At 48.0% G+C, this 20,957-nt stretch overlaps 1 protein-coding gene across 2 annotated transcripts in view; it reads left to right on the top strand.

The window, feature by feature from the left end:
* Positions 1-8,599: 8,599 nt before the first annotated feature.
* The window catches only part of RYK (receptor like tyrosine kinase), an 83,270-nt gene continuing 70,912 nt past the window's right edge, over positions 8,600-20,957 (top strand). For both annotated transcript variants that reach the window (XM_056121350.1, XM_056121349.1), the window contains exon 1: positions 8,600-8,861. In XM_056121350.1, coding sequence (XP_055977325.1) covers positions 8,615-8,861 — 247 coding nt within the window. In that variant the 5' untranslated portion in view covers positions 8,600-8,614. The remainder of the gene's footprint in view (positions 8,862-20,957) is intronic.

Below are 20,957 nucleotides of genomic sequence, written 5' to 3'. Positions count from 1 at the left end.
AGCTTCAGTAGGGTTGAAGGAGAGGCACGTGGGAACCAAGTTAATAATGAACAAACTAGAGATTGTTAATTTTTAAGTGTTAAATATTCCTTATTTGATAATATACGCATCACACTAAAATACTTTTCATTAAGAGAAGACAACATTTTAGTTACAATAACCTTTAATCAAATTGACATCATTAGTACCAAAAAGATATAGGGATTATTGCCAGCTCATTTTCAGCTTTTGCCTTTATGAGGTTAATGAACACAACTTATCACTGTCCAACCAATCACTGTCCTCCCGTTGTTCATCGATTTGCTCGAGCGGGCCCAGTAACGTCTCTATCGTGCGACTTTATTGTTACTGTGTTTGGCATATCGAATACGCTACGGGTAGCTTGCCAGGCTCTGCTGTATGGGAGAGATACTCTCGGCAGCTTGCCAGGCTCTTGGAGAGGGGCAGAGGAATCGAACCCGGGTCAGCCATGTTGGCTGCGTGCAAGGCAGACGACCTACCCGCTGTGCTATCGCTCCAGCCTAGAACACAACTTAAAAGGCAGACAAGTCTTCTTCTTTTCTACTCAGCAGTAAAGTGATTTCCTCAATATTAGATGAATGACATAACCAGCCATAGAAATTTGAATAGAAACCAATCTCTCACAGATTTGAGATGGCATTCCCCACTTCTGAAAAGGTGAATGTAACAACAAACAGCTCAAGTCCAGTCACCCTTTTAGAAAGGAAAGCAATGATTTCACTTGCTGCTCTGGAATTCTTTTTTCTTTCTTTCTTTCTTTTTTTTTTTTTGCTTTTTGGGTTACACCAGGTGATGCACAGGGGTTACTCCTGGCTTTGCACTCAGGAATTACTTGTGGTGGTGCTTGGGGGACCATATGAGAATCTGGGAATAGAACCCGGGTCGGCCATGAGCAAGGCAAATGCCCTACCTGCTGCCCTATCATGTCCATCCCCTGCTCTGGAATTCTTATCAAAATTCAAAAAGCTGATCCTATTCACTTAGCCATCAGTCAATCTTATTTAAGTCAGGACTTTCCAACATAGCTATGCTATCAGCCATTCATGATCTGAATTCTGGTGGATGAAATGGGTTTGAATACGGTTCACATGAAAAAGTCATGAGACATTTGTAACAAACTCATTAGCAACTATTTTGAGCTAAACTTCTAACTCTGCCCTTTCAGACTTCTTAATACTAGTGAAGATCATTTTTATTCCAGGGATGTACTTTTAGCCATTTACTGAAAACCCAAGTTGGCGTAAGTGAGTCCAGGGCCTGCTCTATCTTTCTCCTAAATGGACACTGAAACTTGACCCAGCCTTATGCTTGCCTCTTTTAATAGTATGGCATCTTTTCTGGACAAAAAAATTTTTTTTCTTACCCTTCTCAGTTGGGCGTTTGCCTTACACGCAGCCAGCCCAGCCAAGCCAGGTTCGATTCCTCCGCCCCTCTCGGAGAGCCCGGCAAGCTACCGAGAATATCTTGCCCACACGGCAAAGCCTGGCAAGCTCCCCGTGACGAATTCAATATGCCAAACGCAGTAACAACAAGTCTCAAAATGGAGATGTTACTGGTGCCCGCTCGAGCAAATCAATGAACAGCCAGAGGACAGTGCTACAGTGCTACAACTAATGAATGAATGAATGAGTGAATGGGGGTTGTTTGGTCACAACCAGTGGTGTTCTGGGGCTATTCCTGGCTCTGTGCTAGGGAACAATATGTTGTGACAGGGATTTGAACTAGGGTGGCAGCTTATGCTACCCCACTCGAGGTGAGCTGGTGGCTTACCTCCTGTACAATCTCAGGATCACCCACTAAAAAAAAAATCTCTTCCATACATGTGACACTGAGGGCTACACGACAAGCCACGCACCATGCTCTTTAACAATGATAGTTAATTGGGGATAAAAACTGGGGGCCCACTGGCAATGTTCAGAGACTATTCTTAATACAAGGCTCAGGGGTTATCATTGGCTGTGTGCAGGGAACCATGTCACGCCAGACTGAACTGGAGTCAGCCATAAGCAAGGCTAGTACGTTAACTCCTGTACTACGTCTTGGGCCCTAACAGTCAACTCTGAGCTAAGAGATGCCGGAAGGGTGATTTCAGGAGAGATTAGCCTTTGAACTGGTAGGCTGTCAAAAGAGAAGAACAGAGCTAGAGGCATAGCACAGCAGGTAGGACTTTTGCCTTGCACAAGACCGGCTGGGGTTTGATCCCCAGCAGCCCCATGTGGTCCCCGAGCTCTGTCAGGAGTGATCCTCGAGCAGAGAGCCAGGAGTAAGCTCCAAGCACCACCAGTATGACCCACATTCAAAAATCAAACGAAAGGGTCACTTTTACTAGTAAGAACTGTCATCCAAGTCAGCGGAGGGCCGCAACAGAACCTACATCAGGAGGAAGGGCAAATTCCCCCACAACGCCTCCCCACCCCCTTTTTTCCCAAGAGATCAGCCTGAGGTCTCCTCCCGTGTGCCTGGTTCTCAGGCTTTGTCTAGTACTCACACCCTTGTCCCATCCTTCCTGGACTTTTGGAGCCTCACTGGACCACATACACCACTGGCTTTCCAGTTCTCCAGCCTTGAGGAAGCAATTTTTGGACTTGTTGGCCTCCATAGTCATGGGAGCAGACTCTTAAAATAAATGTTCTCTCTATATATTTATTGGTCTCTCTATAATTTCCTGGTCTGTTCATCTCTCGAGAACTCTGACTAATATAATCGTTTACAACAACTTAGAATGTATTCAATACATACAGTAAATGGTATTTGGGACAAATGCCTCTCAATAAGGAAAAGATTAAACTGCGTGATATGCCATATGTAAAGATAAATTCCACATGGATTAAGGAGCTAATTTTTTAAAATTTAAAAGCACGGTGTTTGGGGGGAGGGTTTAATTGCAAAGCCTTTTTTAAAAAATTTTTTAAAAAATTTTTATTAGTGAGACACCATGAGGTACAATTGTAGACTTACAAATTTTTGTGCTTCGGTTTCAATTATACAATGATCAAATACCCATCCCTCCGCCAGTGCCCATTTCCCACCACCACGGATCCCAGTATCCCTCCCACATCCCATCCCCCCCATCCCACCCTGCCTCTGTGGCAGGGCATTCCCTTTTGTTCTCTCTCTTCTATTGGGTGTTGTGGTTTGCAAAAGAGGCATTGAGTGGCAATCATGTTTGGTCTATAGTCTACTTTCAGCATGCTTCTCCCATCCTGGGAGGATCCTCCCAACACCTTTTATTTGGTTCTCCCTTCTCTAAGTTCTCTTTTCCCCTAGCATGTGTGGCTGGCCTCCGAGCCATGGAGTAAAATTCCTGGTACTAATCTCGGCCATTCTTGGGTGTTAGTCTCCTATTTTGTTGCTTTATGTTCCCCAGATGAATGCAATCTTTCTATGTCTATCCCTTTCTTTCTGACTCATTTCGCTTAGCATGATACTTTCTATGTAGTAGCACTTGTATGTAAATTTCATGACTTCATCTTTTCTAACAGCTACATAGTACTCCATTGTGTAGATGTACCAAAGTTTCTTTAACCAGTCATCTGTTCTCGGGCACTCAGGTTTTTTTCCAGATTCTGGCTATTGTAAAGAGTGCTGCAATGAACAAACAATTGCAGATGTCACTTCGACTATACATTTTTGCCCCTCTGGGATATATTCCCAGGAGTGGTATTGCTGGGTCAAATGGGAGCTCAATTTCTAATTTTATGAGAATCGTCCATACTGTTTTCCAAAAGGGCTGAACCAGTCAGCATTCGCACCAACAGTGAAGGAGTGTCCCTTTCTCGCCACATCCACGCCAGCATCGATTGCTTTTGTTCTTTTGGATGTGGGCCAGTCTCTGAGATATGAGATGGTATCTCATTGTGGTTTTGATCTGCATCTCTCTGATGATTAATGATGTAGAGCATTTTCTCATGTGCTTTTTTGGCAAGGCCTTTCTTAAGTTAGACACAAAATACAGATGATATCAAGAGATCATTAGATTTATCTATGATAAACTTTAGTGTCCGTAAAGGGGTTAAGGTGATTCTCTTTGCATGTGGTCAACCCCTCCACCATATGTAGTATCCTAATTTTCCTTTACCTACAAAGAGAGATCCCTTGCTCCTGCCTAAGGCCATGGCTTACCCCAAATCTGGATGGTGGGGACCAATTCGAGTGCCACGTAGATCAGGTTCACCTTAGGTATAACATGGTGGCTGCCTCATGGGGTTGGTAGAACATTAGCATGCTGCAGTGTAGCTCATGATCAACCCAACCCAGTCCTACCCCCCAACCTCCAGGCACTTCCCTGGGAGACTTAGGTGGATCAGGCAGGAGGGAAGTAGGTCTCCATCGAGTCCACAACGTCCCTGGCTCTCTACTTCTCCAACCAATATCACTTCACAAGCTTCCCAGTTGACCTACCTGACACCCACACCTTTACCGGACAGGGAAAGAACCCTCCTCCAGCGATGGGTCAGGGGTTGTGAGATCTTTATGTCAGACCAAGGAGAAGTAATTTCTTCTTGGGGCAGTTAAAGTGTGGGGAGTTTGACATTTTCATCTTATTTAGACATTTGCCAAAGGTTGAGAGAGGAAACCATGTGAGCCCAGGACCTGAAGTAGGAATGTTCTGGTACAGCAGAGAAGCCATGGTGGGGAGGGAGGTGGAAAGGTCTAAAGGGAAGGGAGGATGGTGCAGGGAGTGAGAGCTACCTTGGAAGGACTCTCTTGGGCGCCTTTGGAGTCAGGGCCTGCCAGGGTCTGGCTAAGTCTAGCAGGGGGCCTCTGGCAACTGTGTGTGGAACAGACAGAAGGTGTAAGAGGCAGGCAGGGAGAGCACAGGGAAGGCAACTCCAGTAGGCGAAGGAGAGAGAGAGCAGAGCAGAGAGTTTTGTCCACAGATGCCAGAACCACCTGGGGGGTCTGTGGTACCCTTCGGGGGGTGAGGGTGTGTGGGGAGGGACTCCCTAAATAAATAACAAAATGTGTAGATGGCATCTCTATGTGTTTCAACCCCTTGAAACTGCTCCTTTTGTATTGTGGGGTGGGGTTCAGGAATTTGCTTTTCTTGTTTTGTTTTTGGGGCCCTACCTAGTGGAGCTAAGGGTTTTACTTCTGGCTCTGTGCTCAGAGATCACTGCTGCCAGTGCTTGGATGAATATATGGAATGCTGGGGCTCGAACCTCGGTCAGCCACACGCACCGTAAGTGCCCCATCGGCTGAACTATCTCTCCCGCCCAGGAATCTGCTGTTCTCCAAGTTCCCTGCTGCTGGTCACACCTTGGCCTAGAAACTGCTCTTTGGGAGCTTTTGACTTTTGCTTTAAAGCTCTGATAAGACCAAGCACATTTATCAGCTGTCCTTATGGGAGCATCTTGCTGGGCAACGTGACCCAGAGTCAAGCACCAAGATCGGGCATAAGCTTATTGAGGAACAGCTGGTGCCAGGAAAGGTGCTTTAAAGTTTTTTCCCCCCAGTGGGGTGGCACACTTAGCGATGTTTTGGAGCTGCTCCTGGGGGACATGGGGAGGGGGCAAGGGATCGAACCTGTGTCTCCCACATGCAAAGCATATGCTCGGCCTGTTGAGCTGTCACTCTCTGGGCTTTTTATTGGGGGCACACCCAGGTTGTTCAGGATTTAACTCCTAGCTCTGCACTCAGTACTACTCCTGGCGAGCTTGGGGGAACATATGGGGCACTGGGATGGAACCCAGGTTGGAGTCTTGCAAGGCAAGTACTGTCACCCCAACCCGTCTCTCCCATCTCTTGAGTGAAGTTCCTAAGGGTCCTGGATTCAGGAATACTTTATTAGTAATAGGTAAAGGTAAGGTAAAGGCCCTCCTGTTGATCGTCGATTTGCTCGAGCGGGCCCAGTAACGTCTCCATTGGAGACTTTGTTGTTACTGTGTTTGGCATATCGAATACTCTCGGTAGCTTGCCAGGCTCTCCTAGAGGGGCGGAGGAATCGAACTCGGGTCGGCCATGTTGGCCGCTTGTAAGGCGAACGCCCTAGGTGCTGAAATTTACAAAAGTGGAGCTTAGAGGGAAGGGGTTAATAATAAGAACAACTAAGTCCTCATCTACTAGTCCTAAGTCTCCCACACCCTCACTCTTCTCTGAATGAGGAAACCGAGGCTTGTGAGTTTAAGTAATTTTCCCAAGGTCGCTCAGTGAACAAGAACACAACCCAGCCAGGCCCGACAGATAGCTCTGTGTTCTGTTCACATCAGATCGCCTCAAGTTGCTGACAAGAGATTCCCTCAGAAAACAGGGGCTGTGAGCCACCAAAACCACATTCCATCGCTTAAGAAACTTCCTGGCTGGTCAGATAGCTCAAAGCGCTGGAGCGCATGCTGTGGGCTGCAAAGCGGGCTTACAAAATAATACTTTGCACACAATTGTGCAGCCTGGCTGACCGCAGGCACCACACCCCCTTCTCAGAACATCTTGCTACTCTGGGCAGAGGGAATAATGCCTTCTGTGGAAAACCACATTGGGAAAACGTGCAGCAAAATTGGTACAACTGTGCAGCAAAGTCCCAACAATGCCACCTGCAAGTCACACACACTGTTCCCTGCTCTTAAGGCTAGCAACACCTCCAATGTCCATCCCAGCTCAGACTGCTATGCCCTCTCCTAGAGTATCAATAAACGTTTCTTTTTATTTTTCTTTTTGGGTCATACCCTGCGATGCTTAGGGGTTACTCCTGGCTCTGCACTCAGGAATCACTCCTGGACGTGTGCGGGGGACCATATGGGATGCTGGGAATTGAACCTGGGGCGGCCGCATGCAAGGCAAATGCCCTACCTGCTGTGCTATTGCTCCAGCCCCTCAAGAAATGTGTCTTACTTGCCTTTGGTAAATTCTTTTATTACCACTCACCCCCCCCCCCCCCCCCCGCCCCCGCAACCTGCCAGATCCTTTACTTTTAGTTTTGTGAACAGATTCCTGGCTGTGCCTGGACCCCCAAACTCTCAGGGAGTGACCCAAAGCATCAAGCTGGGAGTCACCCCCAGTACCACAGTGTGCGGCTCAAGAGTGAAAATTAGCAATAACAACAAAAAAGCCAAAAGCCCTGAGCTGAGAGCCTGGAGCATGCAGCCAGTTCCCAGCTCCAGGTCTGTCTGCACAGAGCCCAACCCTTTAATAACTAGTATCAGTGCCGCATCCCATGTTTTGTGCTGACTGTCAACGTATCTGTCTGTTGGCAGGTGGAACGTTTTCCTTTGCCCTCGCTCCTGGTCCAGCCTCCTCCTGATGGACAGGGAGTATAAGCTGGGGGATAGCTTATCTCTGATCGGAATTCAGCCCTGGGAGAAAACCAAGTTCCAGGACTTGCAGCCTGCTCAGTCTCCCAACTCAGGCTCCCCAGGAGATAAAAATAGCGTCTTTGCCAGGGCCTCCCCAATTCGGGAGCAACTGCACAGAAGGGAGGCCTGGCTCTGCAGCTGCTTCTTCAGGGTCGGGCCCAGGTCCCGCGTCCGCTGCCGCGAAATGACCCGGACGCTGGGGACTGGAGCAAATTTGACCGTGAGGGTGGGTGGCTCGTGTAATCACATCCTGAGGCCAGAGGTCAAAGGCTGGGTGTATCCGGGATTCTTAACCTTTTCTGGGGGGTGAGGTGGGGGATAGATTTCCCAAGTACACAGGAGACCCGGAGAGAAGTTTTTGCATATACTGCACTGCAGATTACTGGCAGAGGGGTGTGTGTGTGGTGTGGGGGGCGAGTGGGAGTGCTGTCAAAGCCTGGTCTGGACCGAAAGTTAATCAGAGACCGACACACATGCATGCAGGGGGAAACGTGTATCCGATGCTAAGAACAGGCTGCTGAAGTTTGCTAGGCAAGATTTTTATTTTTGGAAAATAAACGTGTAGTGCGCAAATCCGCCCGAACACAGAAATGGTAACGTTCGTCTCTCGCGGTGAGATAAAAGGCGATATCTGTTCCTGCCTTTGCTCACTAAACAAAAAGCAAGTTTATTTACTTATTTTTTTTGCTTTTTCGGTCACACCCGGCGATGCTCAGGGGTGGCTCTCGGGGGACCATATGGGATGCTGGGACTCGAACCCGGGTCGGCCGCGTGCAAAGCAAATGCGCGCTTTGCTACCCGCTGTGCTATCGCTCCAGCCCCCCAAAGCAAGTTTTTTCTTTCTTTTCTTTTCTTCTTAACAACTGGCGCGCGGCATCCTGGCACTTTTTTATTTCCCTGGCTGTGGGAGCGCGCTGGGCTGCGGGCGCGGCCCGAGCCCGACTGCCAGCCCAGACTCCGCACTGGGGGGCGAGAGCCTCGCAGCCCTCAGGCCGGTCCACGCAGGCCGCCCGAGCGGGGGCACCCGGGGCCGGGGGCGGGGGGCCCGCGCGCGCCCAGGCTCGCCGGAGCCAGCCCGGCACCGCCCGCCCGCCCGCACCCCGGCGGGCCGGGCGTGCGTGCGCGCCCCCGCGGCGGCGGCCGCGCGCACGGGCGCGCCCCCGCGGCCCGCCCCCCGCAGAGGACGAGGCCGCGCGGCGGCGCGCTCGGGCGGGCTGAAGCGGCGCCATGAGCTGGGCGGCCGCCCCCGGCTCGGGGCTGTGAGGGGCTCGGGGCCGGGGGTGGGCGGCGGCGCGGCGGCGGCCATGCGCGGGGCGGCGCGGCCGGGGCCGCCGGGCCGGGGCCGCCTCCCGGGGAGCCGCGGCCTGAGGGCCCCGCCGCCGCCGCCGCGGCTGCTGCTGCTCCTGCTGGCGCTGCCGGCGCTGCTGCCCGCGCCCCGCGCCGCCGTCGCCGCCGCCGCCCCGGCCCCGCGGGCCCCCGCGCTGCCGCCGGCGGCCGCGGGGCCCAGCGTGAGCCTCTACCTGAGCGAGGACGAGGTGCGCCGGCTGCTCGGTGAGTGCGCGGCGCGCGGGCCCGGCCGCTTCCGGTCACTCGGCGCTGCCCACGGCGCGCCGCTCCCCGCAGCGCGTCCCCGCGCGTCGGGTGGCCGCGGCCCGGGCCGCCGGCGGCCGTGCGGGCCGGGAGGTGTGGTCCCCGGCGGGGGCGGGCGGGGGGTCAGCCCACCCGTGCGCGAGCGGTGGCCGGGGCCCTGGACCCAGGTCCCGGCCGCGGGGCCGGACCCAGCCCCGGCAGCCCTGGCAGCCCCGCGCCCGCGCAGCACTTCTGCGGCCAGGTCCGTGCGTACCGCTGCAGGCAGGGCCCGGAGTGTTGGGGAGGGGTTGCCCCCCCCCCCCCAAAAAAATGCACGTTTCTGACCCGAAATTGCACGCTCCCGGCCGTGGTTTCGATGCCCCCGAAAGGCCGCGCAGCACCGTGCACCTACTTTCTGATTTTCATCCACCTCCCTCCCTTCTCCCCATCACCTTTTTATTTTTATTTTTTTCCCCCTTTCCAAGTGCGGGGTTCGGAAGGTGCGGTTCGTGGCAGTCTCCAAATTTGGGAGCCCGTAAGGGTAATTTAAACGGGGACTGAATCTCCGGCTGTGTGTGGGTTGGGGCTGCTCCTGCGTTCCTGGGCCGTCTGCGGCTCCGAATACCTGGGAAGAAAAGTTCGCTTCTCGTTAGCTTTGTTGCCGTCTAGGGAGTTGATTTGGAGAGAGGGTGGTGGGCTCGTGGGAGGACCTGGTGGGGCGGGAAAGAGCCTCCCCCAGGAGAGGAGGGTCTGATCGAAATGAGCCCCAAGGAAATAATTTTAAGTGTTGCAGATGCTTTTATTCTACTTGCCCGCCCCCCCCCCCTTTCGTCTGAGATCTGGGGAGCATTTAAGTCCTTCTCTCCAGAACCCATTATCTGTCAAGTTTTACTTTGGGTTTTAAAGTTGTGAGTCTTCTTGAAGTTTCTTGAGGTCCGCTCGGTGCTGGAAGGGAATGGCTTTACTGTTCAACGTTGTTCGTCCATCTGCGTTTTGCAGTCCTGGGAATGTCAAAGCTTTCGCCTTATTTTGGTGGTGCTGGGGTGGGGGTTGCTCTGGGCCACCCGGGGAGAATGCTCAGAGGTTACTCCTGACTCTGAACTCAGGAATCATTCCTGGTGGTGCTTGGGGGACCTTATGGCATGCGGGGGATCAAATCTGTACCTGCTGCATGTACTGTCTTTCCAACCACATGTCCTGTCTTTCTAAATGCAGTTTTTCAGTTTAACTGAATTTAGTTTATCCTAATTAAGAACTGGGGCGATTGGGTTGATACTGGGTCCATAGATGAAGGATTAGGAAAAATAATGCTTACAAATGAACTCAAAGCGCATTGATTTTTATAAAAATTATAAGTGAATAATGTATGGCCCCTCCTTTATGAAACTTTTTGCTTAAAAACTTGTGTATGTCATGACTTTGTTTACACGAAAAAGACATTGAAGAAATAAATTTGAAAAACACATTGAAGAAATTGGGGTTGGGGAGCTCTTGCCTTGTAGGTGACCAATTGGGGCTTCACCCCTGGGACCACATAGGGTCCCCCAAGCCCTGCCAGGAGTGATCTGTGAGTGCCGAGTAAGCCCTGAGCCAGAGGCCTGTGGTGCCCCATCCCTCCTAGAAATCAGCCAGAGGTAGGAGGAGGGAGATGAGGGAAAACCGGAGACTGACATTGATTGAGTGCCTGCCCTGTATCTGCCCCAGCATGTTTTATGCACATTATTTCCTCTAATTTTCTTGTGACCCAGTGAGGTAGATATCATTATTCCCTTTGCAGAGATGAGGAATATGAGACTTTTGAGTCACCTGTTTAAAGTCAGACAATTTGCAATCTTTTTTTTTTCCCTTCTTTAAATCAAAGTTTGACATAGGCTGCAGGCAGCTTTTAAAATTTAAATACTTTTATATAAATAGAGCTTGATAATAGTACAGTGGAAAAAAAATTACTGCTAATGAGTACTTGAAATGATGTTTTCGTTACCTGATTGTTGAACAGCCAGTTTATTCCCTGGAACAGGTGGAAGGGGAGGGATTGCCTTGCTCATCAGCCTAGCCCGTCTCTGAGGAGAGGGACCTCCAGCAGGGTTTTTTCTAAGGCACAGCGAGTCAGGCCACCTGTTACAGCGGGTCTCTCGACTGCATCCAGCCAGGAGGAGGTCCTCTTCCCATCTCCCTCCTACAGTCTGCTGGGGAAATATTTCTTGGCCACCACTGGAGAAGGAGCAAGTGGGTAGAGGCCTGATGGTCCCATTTCCCCAGTCCCTCTTCTAGAGTCTGAGGCTTTTAAATAGGCTTTGGAGCTGTATGTTTGTGTTATTCGGGGTTTAAATACCTTCTTTCATTTGTTTCTGTTTCGGGATTGTGCTCAGCAGTGCTCAGAGCTCGGAGTCACTCCCAGCTGTGCTTGGGACAGCCAGGCGCTGCTCGGGATGGAACCCGGCTTCCTGAGTGCCATGCATGTGCTCCTCCCAGCCCTCGGAGCTGCGCCTCTGATTAAATGCCTTCCGATCCGGCATAATGACCTATGATTATGTTTGCTTTTCCTGTACATTTTTTTAAGCAAATAACTGCCTCAGACTTTTTGATTAGTTTTTTGTTGTTGTTTTTTTTTTAAATGTAGCCATTGCTTCATTTCCTCACTCACTTCATTCACGCATGTTGAATGCTTTTGGATTCTTCTTTTTTCCCCGTCCAGGTAAAACATCTATCAAGCAGTTCTCTTGGTTTCCTTACCGTGATCCCTTCTCTGGGCCTTGCATCCGTCCTGCATGGCAGGGCTGTCATCTCCTGCCTGGCAGCCTCTGCCCCCTTTTCTTGGTTCTCACTATGTGGCTAATGTGTCCTCAGCAGCCTCCCAAGAAGGGGTTTCACGGGGAAGTAAATTATTTATGCCCTTGCCTGCCTCAAGGTGTCTGTCCTGCTCTTAATGCTTTGTGGATGTTTTGGCTGAATTTCAGAGTACTAGTTTGAAACAAAGGTTTTCAGTTTTGATGTCATTTTTACACTTTTCCTGACTTGAAGGATTTTTGATAAACTAAGGCTATTCTAATTCTTCTAAATTAAGTTACATTAAATGAATTTGTTTGACTTGGGGGCCACCCAGCGGTACTCAGCGCTTACTCTTGGTGGGGCTCAGGGAGTCGGGGAGTTGGGGATGGAAGCTGGTCAGCTGGGCGCAAGATAGGCGCCCGACTCATTGCCCGATTTCTCCAACCCCCCACATTCTTATTCTCTTCAGAACAGGTTATTAGTATTGTTATCTTAAAGTGTGGAGTCTTTCTCTCTGGTATTCCAAAACTTTCTTCTTATTTTTGGTGGGGGGACTCCCCAGGCAGTGCTCAGGACTGGGGGTACTCCTCCAGCAGTGGAGGCCCAGTGGTTCAGTGCTGGTGATGACTCTGCGGTGCCATCTGGACCCACGGGTGCTGAGAACCCAGCTGGAACCTGCAGGGCACGTGCTCCAGCCCTTGGAGTGAGCGCCTTGACCCCTTTCAAAGCTCCTGTGTAGATCATTTCTGTTGGTGTGGGTCCTTGCCATCTAGAGATTTGCCCTTCAGTTTTCAAAAATGTCAGTAATTGCTTTGATAATTTCCTTCCTTCCTTCCTTCCTTCCTTCCTTCCTTCCTCCTTCCTTTCTCTTTCTTTCTTTCTTTCTTTCTTTCTTTCTTTCTTTCTTTCTTTCGTTCATTTTTGGACTACACCCGGAGGTGTTCAAGACTTAGTCCTGACTCTGTGCTCAGGGATCACACCTGGTGGGCTCAGGGATCAAACCTGAGTCAGTTGCTTGCAAGGCAAGTGCCCTATCTGCTGTATTGTCTCTTTCCTTCCTTCCTTCCTTCCTTCCTTCCTTCCTTCCTTCCTTCCTTCCTGTTATGTAGTCCTTAAAATTAATTTTCAGATTGTAAGTTGCTTCTTATTTAGATCTTTATTGTTGGAGGTGGGGTATGATTTTTAAATTTCATCTTCCAAGGACCTGTTGATTTTAAATTTTACTGATAATTCTTTTTAAATTTAGTAGCTCCTTTTTGGTTCTCTTTCTATTTCCTTGCATTTTCATAATTACCCTCACTTATCTTTGATGTGAAGTTTGTGTGTGTTTCAGTCCTGGGAATCTAATCCAGGTCACAGAAGTGCAAGGCTTGTGCTCTTCTGCTGAACCATATCCCCAGTATTGGGGGGGGGGGGGGAGAGAGAGAGAGAGAGAGAGAGAGAGAGAGAGAGAGAGACTGACTGTGTGTCTGTCTGTATTTGTTTTTGTATTTTGGGTGAATGGGGTTTGGGCCACACCTGATGTTGATCAGGGTTTATTCCTGGCTCTGTCTTCAGGGATCATTCTAGGTGGTCCTTGGGGTTCATATGTAATGCTGGGAATTGAACTCAGGTCAGCCACATGCAGACCAAGTGCCCTACATACAGTACTATCTTCTTTGGCTCATATTTTTACTCTTTCTTCTGACTGTTCATTTCATAGTTCATTTTCTTTCTTTATTTTTGGTTTGGTGTGGTTTCCTGGGATTGACATCTATTATGAATATGAGCGTTCTACCACTGTACATCTCCTCCCATTTCATCGTTCTTTTTGTTAGTTTAGATCGCAACTATCTGGTGATCCTTGGCTGTATATAATTAAGAGTGAGATGCTGAAAGTTTGATTAGGGAGAGAGAGCAGGTGTATGTGTGTTGGTGGTCTAGGGACTTTCTCTGGAGCGTGGGTAGACTTTTCCTTGGGAGCCCAGCCCTCCTTTGTACTTCTTTGGGAGGAGTCTGCAGACAAAATGCCTCCTTTCTCTTGGAGCACTTGGTGAGTTTTGGCTACTGCCTGTACTGGGCTCTCTCATGGGGGAGGATAAAGATGCTGCCGTTCAGGCTATGAAACTTTGAACTTCTCTTGCATCTGCAGATCAGCTTCTTCAGGCAGAACTTTGGGTCTTTTCCTGTACTTGGAGGTCCAACTGCTTTGCAGACCCCTTTATCAGGCCTGATGAGTCTCAGGTGGTGTTTGATGGCTCTTGGGACTGAGCTTTTAGACTCAGCCTGAGGAACTTGACCTTCCTTTTTGGGAAGGACATAGGGATGGGTTAGTGATTGTTCTGCAGTGTGTAAATGGCATGAGCATTGGGCTTTGCCCATTGAAGGCTGATATGTATGGTATTTTTATAACAATATTAAGAGTATCAGTGATAGTTGTAGGTACCTTTGATGCTGATGTATGCTGTGTTTTGCCTGTATCAGGCACAGAGATAATCCCTGTGTTAGATACATACTGCTTCCTTTTCTGTCTTGGATCATTCCCAAGGTGCTTAGGATACTCCCAGCTCTGTGCTTCAGGGTTGCTTCTGGTGGTGCTTGGGGTTGAAAATGCGGAATGTGCCCTTTGGCCTGTCTCTCTGGCTGGTTTCCATGCTGCAGATAAAGGAAGTGTCCTGGGGTAAGAATGTAACTGATTACTCTGTTCCTTGGTAGTCAGGTTGGGATTTGTAATGGAAGTCTGTCTGTCTAGACTCCAGAAGTCTCAGCCAGGGGCTGGAGAGATAGCACAGCGGGTTTGCCTTACACGCGGCCAACCCGGGTTTGATTCCCAGCATCCCATATGGTCCCCAGAGCACCGCCAGGAGTAACTCCTGAGTGCAGAGCCAGGAGTAACCCCTGTGCATCACCGGGTGTGACCCAAAAAGAAAAAAAAAATTCTCAGCCAGACAGAGCTGTCTCTAGAGTTCGCTGCTTTGCTCCTCCTTCACTGGCCGCACTATAGTTTTTTCAGTTTAGTGACGAGAAGTCTGATTCAGGGCCTTTGGGTGGTGAGCGATTTGGTCTTCCTTCAGTCCTGAATCCATGGTGCATCCTAGCTGACTTTGGGCAGTTTTGATTGACCAGTATACTTGAAAGAGGACAGCCGGTAACCTTTCTGCAGGTGCTCGTCTCGAATATCATGTCCATCCTCCTGTGTCCTCATTCCATAGATCATTCTGGAAGGCCAGAGCTCATGAAGGTGTTCTGTGGCAAGGGCAGTGCCAGACGTCTGGGAGTAAGGTGCTGGGGTGGGAGGTCCCAGTATACGTTGGTTGGCCGTAGTAGTGATGGTGCTATGGTGTCAGGCTTGAGAACAGTCTGCCTCCCACGAATTTGAAGTTCACAATTGATATAATTTGCATCTCTTAAAGAGTGGGAAGGAGTTTAGCATTGATTCATCTTATTTTATTAAATCAATACTGGTTGAGGTCATAGTATGCCAATTTTGAACCGTAACAAAGCACCGTACATTGTGGTAGAAAATGATGATTCATGGGATTTCTGTAGAGTGCATGCTTTGCACAGATGAGGCCCTGAGTTTATTTCCTGATACCAGAGTACATAACTAAATAAAGATAAATGTGTTGTTTCAGAATTATTAAATTCCTTTCTTCTAGGAATTCAGAATTGCTTAGGGGAAATTACTTTTATAACTATAACTCTGAGATAATAGTTAATTTAAACTTGCTGGGCTGGAGCGATAGCATAGCGGGTAGGGTGTTTGCCTTGCGTGCATCCAGCCCAGCCAAGCCAGGTTCGATTTCTCTGCCCCTCTCAGAGAGCCCGGCAAGCTACCGAGATACTCTTGCCTGCATGGCAGAGCCTGGCAAGCTATCCATGATGTATTCAATATGCCAAACACAGTAACAAGTGTCACAATGGAGATGTTACTGGGCCCGCTCAAGCAAATCGATGAACAACGGGAGAACAGTGACAGTGACGGTGATTCATTTGTTATTGTATTTCTTTGGGGTGGGGGGGCATACCTGGCGGTACTCAGGGTTTACTCCAGACTTTGCACTCAAGGATCACTCCTGACGAGTTTAGGGGACTATGTGAGGTACTGGGTCAGCCATATGGCAAGACAAGCACCTCAGTTGCTGTACTACCTGCCTCCCCCCCCCCCCCTGCCCGCCCCAATGTAGCGCTGTCCTCCCGCTGTTCATTGATTTGCTCAAGCGGGCCCTGGCAAGCTACCCATGACGTATTCGATATGCCAAACACAGTAACAACAAGTCTCACAATGGAGACGTTACTGGGCCTGCCCCAGTGTAATTATACTTTTTAATTGCAGGAAGGGGAAGTACTTAGAGTGATTAGAGAAGCTGTTCCAGAAAAAAAGAAACCATTTCAGCCTTATTTTATTTTTTAGCTTTTTGGGTCACACAAGGTGATACTCAGGAATTATTCCTGACTCTGCACTCAGGAATTACTCCCCGTGGTGCTTGGGGGACCGTAGGGGATGTTGGGGATAAAACCTAGGTTGGCCACGTGCAAGGCAAAGGCCCTACCTGCCATACTATTGCTCCTGTCCCAGTTTGAGTCTTATTTTGAAGAATGGGTTTATTGGGCAGAAAAGGGTTCATGTCAGGTGGGGAAGATAGCATGAGCAGAAGGAAGTATTGGGTCTGATGAGTTAATGCTGGCCTCTTCCTCCTGACCCAGGTACCCTGGGCATCATCAGGGATTGTTCTTGAATGCAGAGCTAGTAATAGCATGTCCTGGTATGGCCCAGCCGCCCTGACCCTCACAACACACACACACACACACACACACACACACACACACACCAGAAAGGAATAGGAAAAAATCTGATGAAATGAGAAAAGTTGGCAAGATCAGTGAGTGGCAGAATGTAGAATTGGAAGGTAGTCAAGACTGAGATACAGAAGAAAACAGCCAGTGAGAGCCGGCCTCTGGTGACAGGACTCGGCTGGAGAGTTAAAGGGGTGGGGTGGGTTTGTGAGGAATTTTTAGGGAGTTTAGAGAAGAAGTAATGGTGGAGACCTCAGTGCTAAAGGAAAGGGAGGCGTCAGAGAGATAGCTAGGTTTTCAGATGTGGGCTGCTGTACTGAGGGCCTCCTGCCTTTTTGGGAGGGAAAGGAAAATGAGATGAACCTTGTGTTCCTCCTGCCCAGACCTCTCAGCTCCCAGGCTGTGTGCTCAGAGCGGGAGGCTGGTGGGAACGTGCTTTTCTTCAGTCTGCCTTGCACCGTCTGCCGTGGCCCGGACCCCTGAGGAGGTAGGGTGCGAGGGGAAGGGGGCTAGCACCCTGCAGCTGTCTCTGAGCCCTGGGCATTTTGGGTGGGGTCAGTGGCCTTGATACAGCATTCATTTGTGACCATGTGTTCTTCATTGAGAGAGCAAGAGAGAGACATTGTGCAATTGTGGGTTTCGAGTTTTTTCTTCTTCATTCTACACATGTGGGAGAACTCTATCCAATTATGGCTAAGCCTGCTCCCCATGAGTCACATCCTGAGTCGACCAGTCAGTGCGGAAGGTGCTGCCTAAAATACTTTTGGGCTTGAAGGGTCTCTTTAGGAACTGAGCACTGGGTAGTTTTTGGGAGTACCTTGAACTGAAGTTTCACAGTATTACTTTTGTGGGTTACTGTTGTGGGTTATGGCACTATTCTGAAAAAAAAAAAAAAACCTTGCCATCCTGTACATACTAAAACAAAACAGAATAAAGCTTGGGCATAAAATAGCCACTTGGTACTCTGAGATTATATCACATACTGTAAAAGTCTACTTTTTTGGTGAGTTATCTTTGTTGATAGGGATAACAAAAATTTTTTGACTCAGAATGTTACTAAACAGTTTTTATCTGTGTAGACTCTGAAAATGTGATGTGCCAAAACAAATGCATGTGTCTTGCTGGATAGAGCAAAAATACTGGGTGGTTCCTTGTATTCTGCCCAGTGAATGACAGTGTGGCACGCTGAAGTATTTCTGAATAGGTTTCCTAGGGTTCATTCTTCCTAGGGTTACTTTGTTATGTCTTGTTCATTAAGTAAATATGTTCTTCCATAATTATGCATATGTTAGTACGTGCCAAGTACTTCCCATTTATCAATCCCAGGAAGTAGGTGGCATTGCCCCCTTTTTTTTTTGACAGATAAAGCTGAGCCTTGGGGAAGTTGCCAAATTTATTGGAGGTCACAGTAAGCTATGTGACTCTGAAGTATATGTTTTCTTCACTATGCAGTGAAATGAGCTGTTTATTTTGGTCTTTATCTAACCAGAATCATCTGAGGGGCTTAAACGAAATACAGATTCTAGAACTACTCTGAGCAGCTCATTTAAGAGATCAGAGCCGGGTCCCGGGTAATAAACCATTTGAGTGCCATGCTTTCTTGGTTATAAGATGTCCAGTTTTTCCACTTTTAAAACAAGCTGCCTTACAAGCAGTGGTAAGTCATTAGTTAATGGACAGCTTTCTTAGTAACACATACTTTAGATGAAATGAAGTATGGTATAATAAAGAGATTATATTGTTACAATCTAAAGAAAATTTAGACATAGCTTCCCCCCCCCCCCCCCCCCCCCCCCCGCGCCGCCTCTTTTGATGCCTTTCAACCACTTTCTTGTAGAGTTATAAAACTCCCTGGACATGTTTCTTAATTGCTTGTAATAATGGCTATGTGGTCAAGTCCTTTGCAGGGCAGATGATGGTACTGAGATGCTATCATGTTTAAGAGCAGTAATTTTTCAGCTTTGCCCCTTGGTAGTTGGGACAAAAAGAAGTGTCAGTGGTTCTCAAAACCTCTTTTTTGTAGAAGCCTTAGGACTCCCCTCCCCCCAAAAAATAAAGGCACAGAGACCCATACATTGGAAGCTTTGTTTACTGTGTGTAGTTTCTCACACAGACTCTGAAGGCCTTATGCAGACTCCTGATGAAAACTCATAGATATACCTGAATCCCACAAGAGGTGGTTCTGGAAAGACATCTTGTTGTTGTTGTTGATGTTTTTTTTTTTGGGTGACATCTGGAGGTGCTCCTTTTTACTCCTGGCTTTGCATTTAGGATTACTCCTGATGGTACCAGGATCTGCTATATGCAAGGAAAGTGCTTTACCTCTTATAATCTCTATCTAGCCCACGCTTTTTAATGGTGCCGGCTTGTAACTCAGGGCCACATACTTGCAGAGCAGGTGTGCCACTGAGCTATGTCCCAGCCCTTTTACGTTCTTTCACCCTAGAATTCCCTGATGTGTACATTAAGGTTCACTCTGTTGTACTATTGTAGTTAGATAGGTTTCAGTAACTGTAGTGTCAGTTACCACTGTATCATGCTGAATAATTTTACTGTCCCCAAAAGTCCCTTTTTGAATGTGACATTTATATTTAAAAATATCCCTTTTTTCCCTTTATTATTTAGTTTTTAGATTGGGGATCATATCTGTTCATTATGCTCAGGCTGTACTCTGGGCTCAGTGCTCAGGGATCACTCCTGGTAGTACTTGTGGGACTATTATGCCATGTCAGGGATTGAGTCCAGATTGGCTCCTGACTTTGTAGGGGAAAAAAAAAGCAGCCAACCCACTGTATTATTTCTCCAGCTCCCCCAAATTGCTTATTATTGAAAAGTTCAAACATTCAGAAGTAGGGAGAGCAGTGTGATGAGCTGCCCGGAACTCAGTCGGTTTCAGCAGTCGCTCCTGGTCAGCCCTACCCTCTGATCCTGTCCCTTGTCCTGACTCTCCGCCCTCCTTATGTAGACTACTTGGTTTTAATTTTGGGTTTTTGTTTTTTGTGCCACACTTGGCAGTTCCCAATACTCTTGGGCTTGTGCTCAGGAGTGACCCCCGGTGTTACTTGGGGGACAGTGTTTGCTATTTGTGATTGAACCAGGCTCAGCCACATGCAGGGCAAGAGCCTTAGCCCTGGGCTCTCTTCCCAGCCCCCGAATTCCTAATCTTTTATTCTGAAATCCTGAGGCTGCCGTTAATCTTGTTCGGTGTATGTTTTCCTTTCATATATTTTAATTTTTAATCCCTAGATATATGAGCCTTTTTATATTTTCCATGGTCTACTTAGTTTTTTGACCATGTGTGATATATGTGGAGTACATTTATAATAAATGTCCATGTCTACTAATTCTAACATCTGTGTTAGTTTTAGGTTGATTTTGATTTATTTCTCTCTCTGCTTTTTTTTTTTTTGGCATGCCCGGTTGTTGATTGGATGGTAGACATCATTTTTAACCCTCTTAGGTGCTGGGTGTATTTGGAGTCTCACAAAATGTATTGATCTTTGCTCTGATATTCAGTTAAATTATTTGGAATAGTTTGTTCCTTTCAGGTTTTGCTCTAATCAGAGGTTGGCTGCATCCCTGGGAAGACAACCTTCTGGAGATCTGGGAAATCTTTTCCCTGTCCAGCTCTCTCCTCTCTGGGACTCTGTCCTGCACACTCTATTTCATACATTTTAATTTCGAATTTTAATTTTTTGTCCCACCTTTAGCTTTGGGTCTTCAACTCCTACTACGGTTGTGGGCCTCATCCAGTTTGTTTCCTATTTCAGAAGTCATTACCCTATGCCACCATATGTTTAGAGTCTTAAACTGGTGTTTTCATATAGCATTTTTTGTTTTCTGGTCAATTGAGAATAGAGGATTAATCTGGTTTCTTGTTATTTTCTCTTGTCCATAAGCAGAAATGACTAAAGATTTTTGATTGTTTGCATATTTTCTGAAGTTGTTTAACTCCTTAAATGATTTGTTAAAAAGAAATTTTTATTTTTATTTCTTTTTTCTTTTTTGAGTCACACCCGGCGATGCGCAGGGGTTACTCCTGGCTCATGCACTCAGGAATTACTCCTGGTGGTGCTTGGGGGACCATATGGGATGCCCCGGGTCGGCTGCATGCAAGGCAAATGCCCTACCCGCTGTGCTATGGCTCCAGGCCAGGAGAAATTTTTTTTTTTTTGCTTTTTGGGTCATACCCGGCAATGCTCAGGGGTTACTCCTGGCTCATGCACTCAGGAATTGCTCCTGGTGGTGCTCGGGGGACCATATGGGATGCTGGGAATCAAACCTGTGTCGGCCATGTTGGCTGCGTGCAAGGCAATCGCCTTACTCACTGTGCTATCGCTCCAGCCCCCCAGGAGAAATTTTTAAAGAAAAATGTCAAAAGAGTTTTTCAAGATTTGTGTATATTTATGTTTATATCGACGATACCATGGTCTGTATCATTATTGGATTTGGAAGTTGCACATTTGAGTTTTAATTCCAACTCCATATATATATGAGTAGGCAAGTAATATATGAGTATTGGTGTCTTCACCT

The sequence above is a fragment of the Sorex fumeus genome, unplaced genomic scaffold, assembly GCF_029834395.1.
Source record: "Sorex fumeus unplaced genomic scaffold, SorFum_2.1 ptg000044l, whole genome shotgun sequence".
Lineage (NCBI taxonomy): Eukaryota > Metazoa > Chordata > Mammalia > Eulipotyphla > Soricidae > Sorex > Sorex fumeus.
This window is presented reverse-complemented; position numbering and strand designations above follow the sequence as displayed.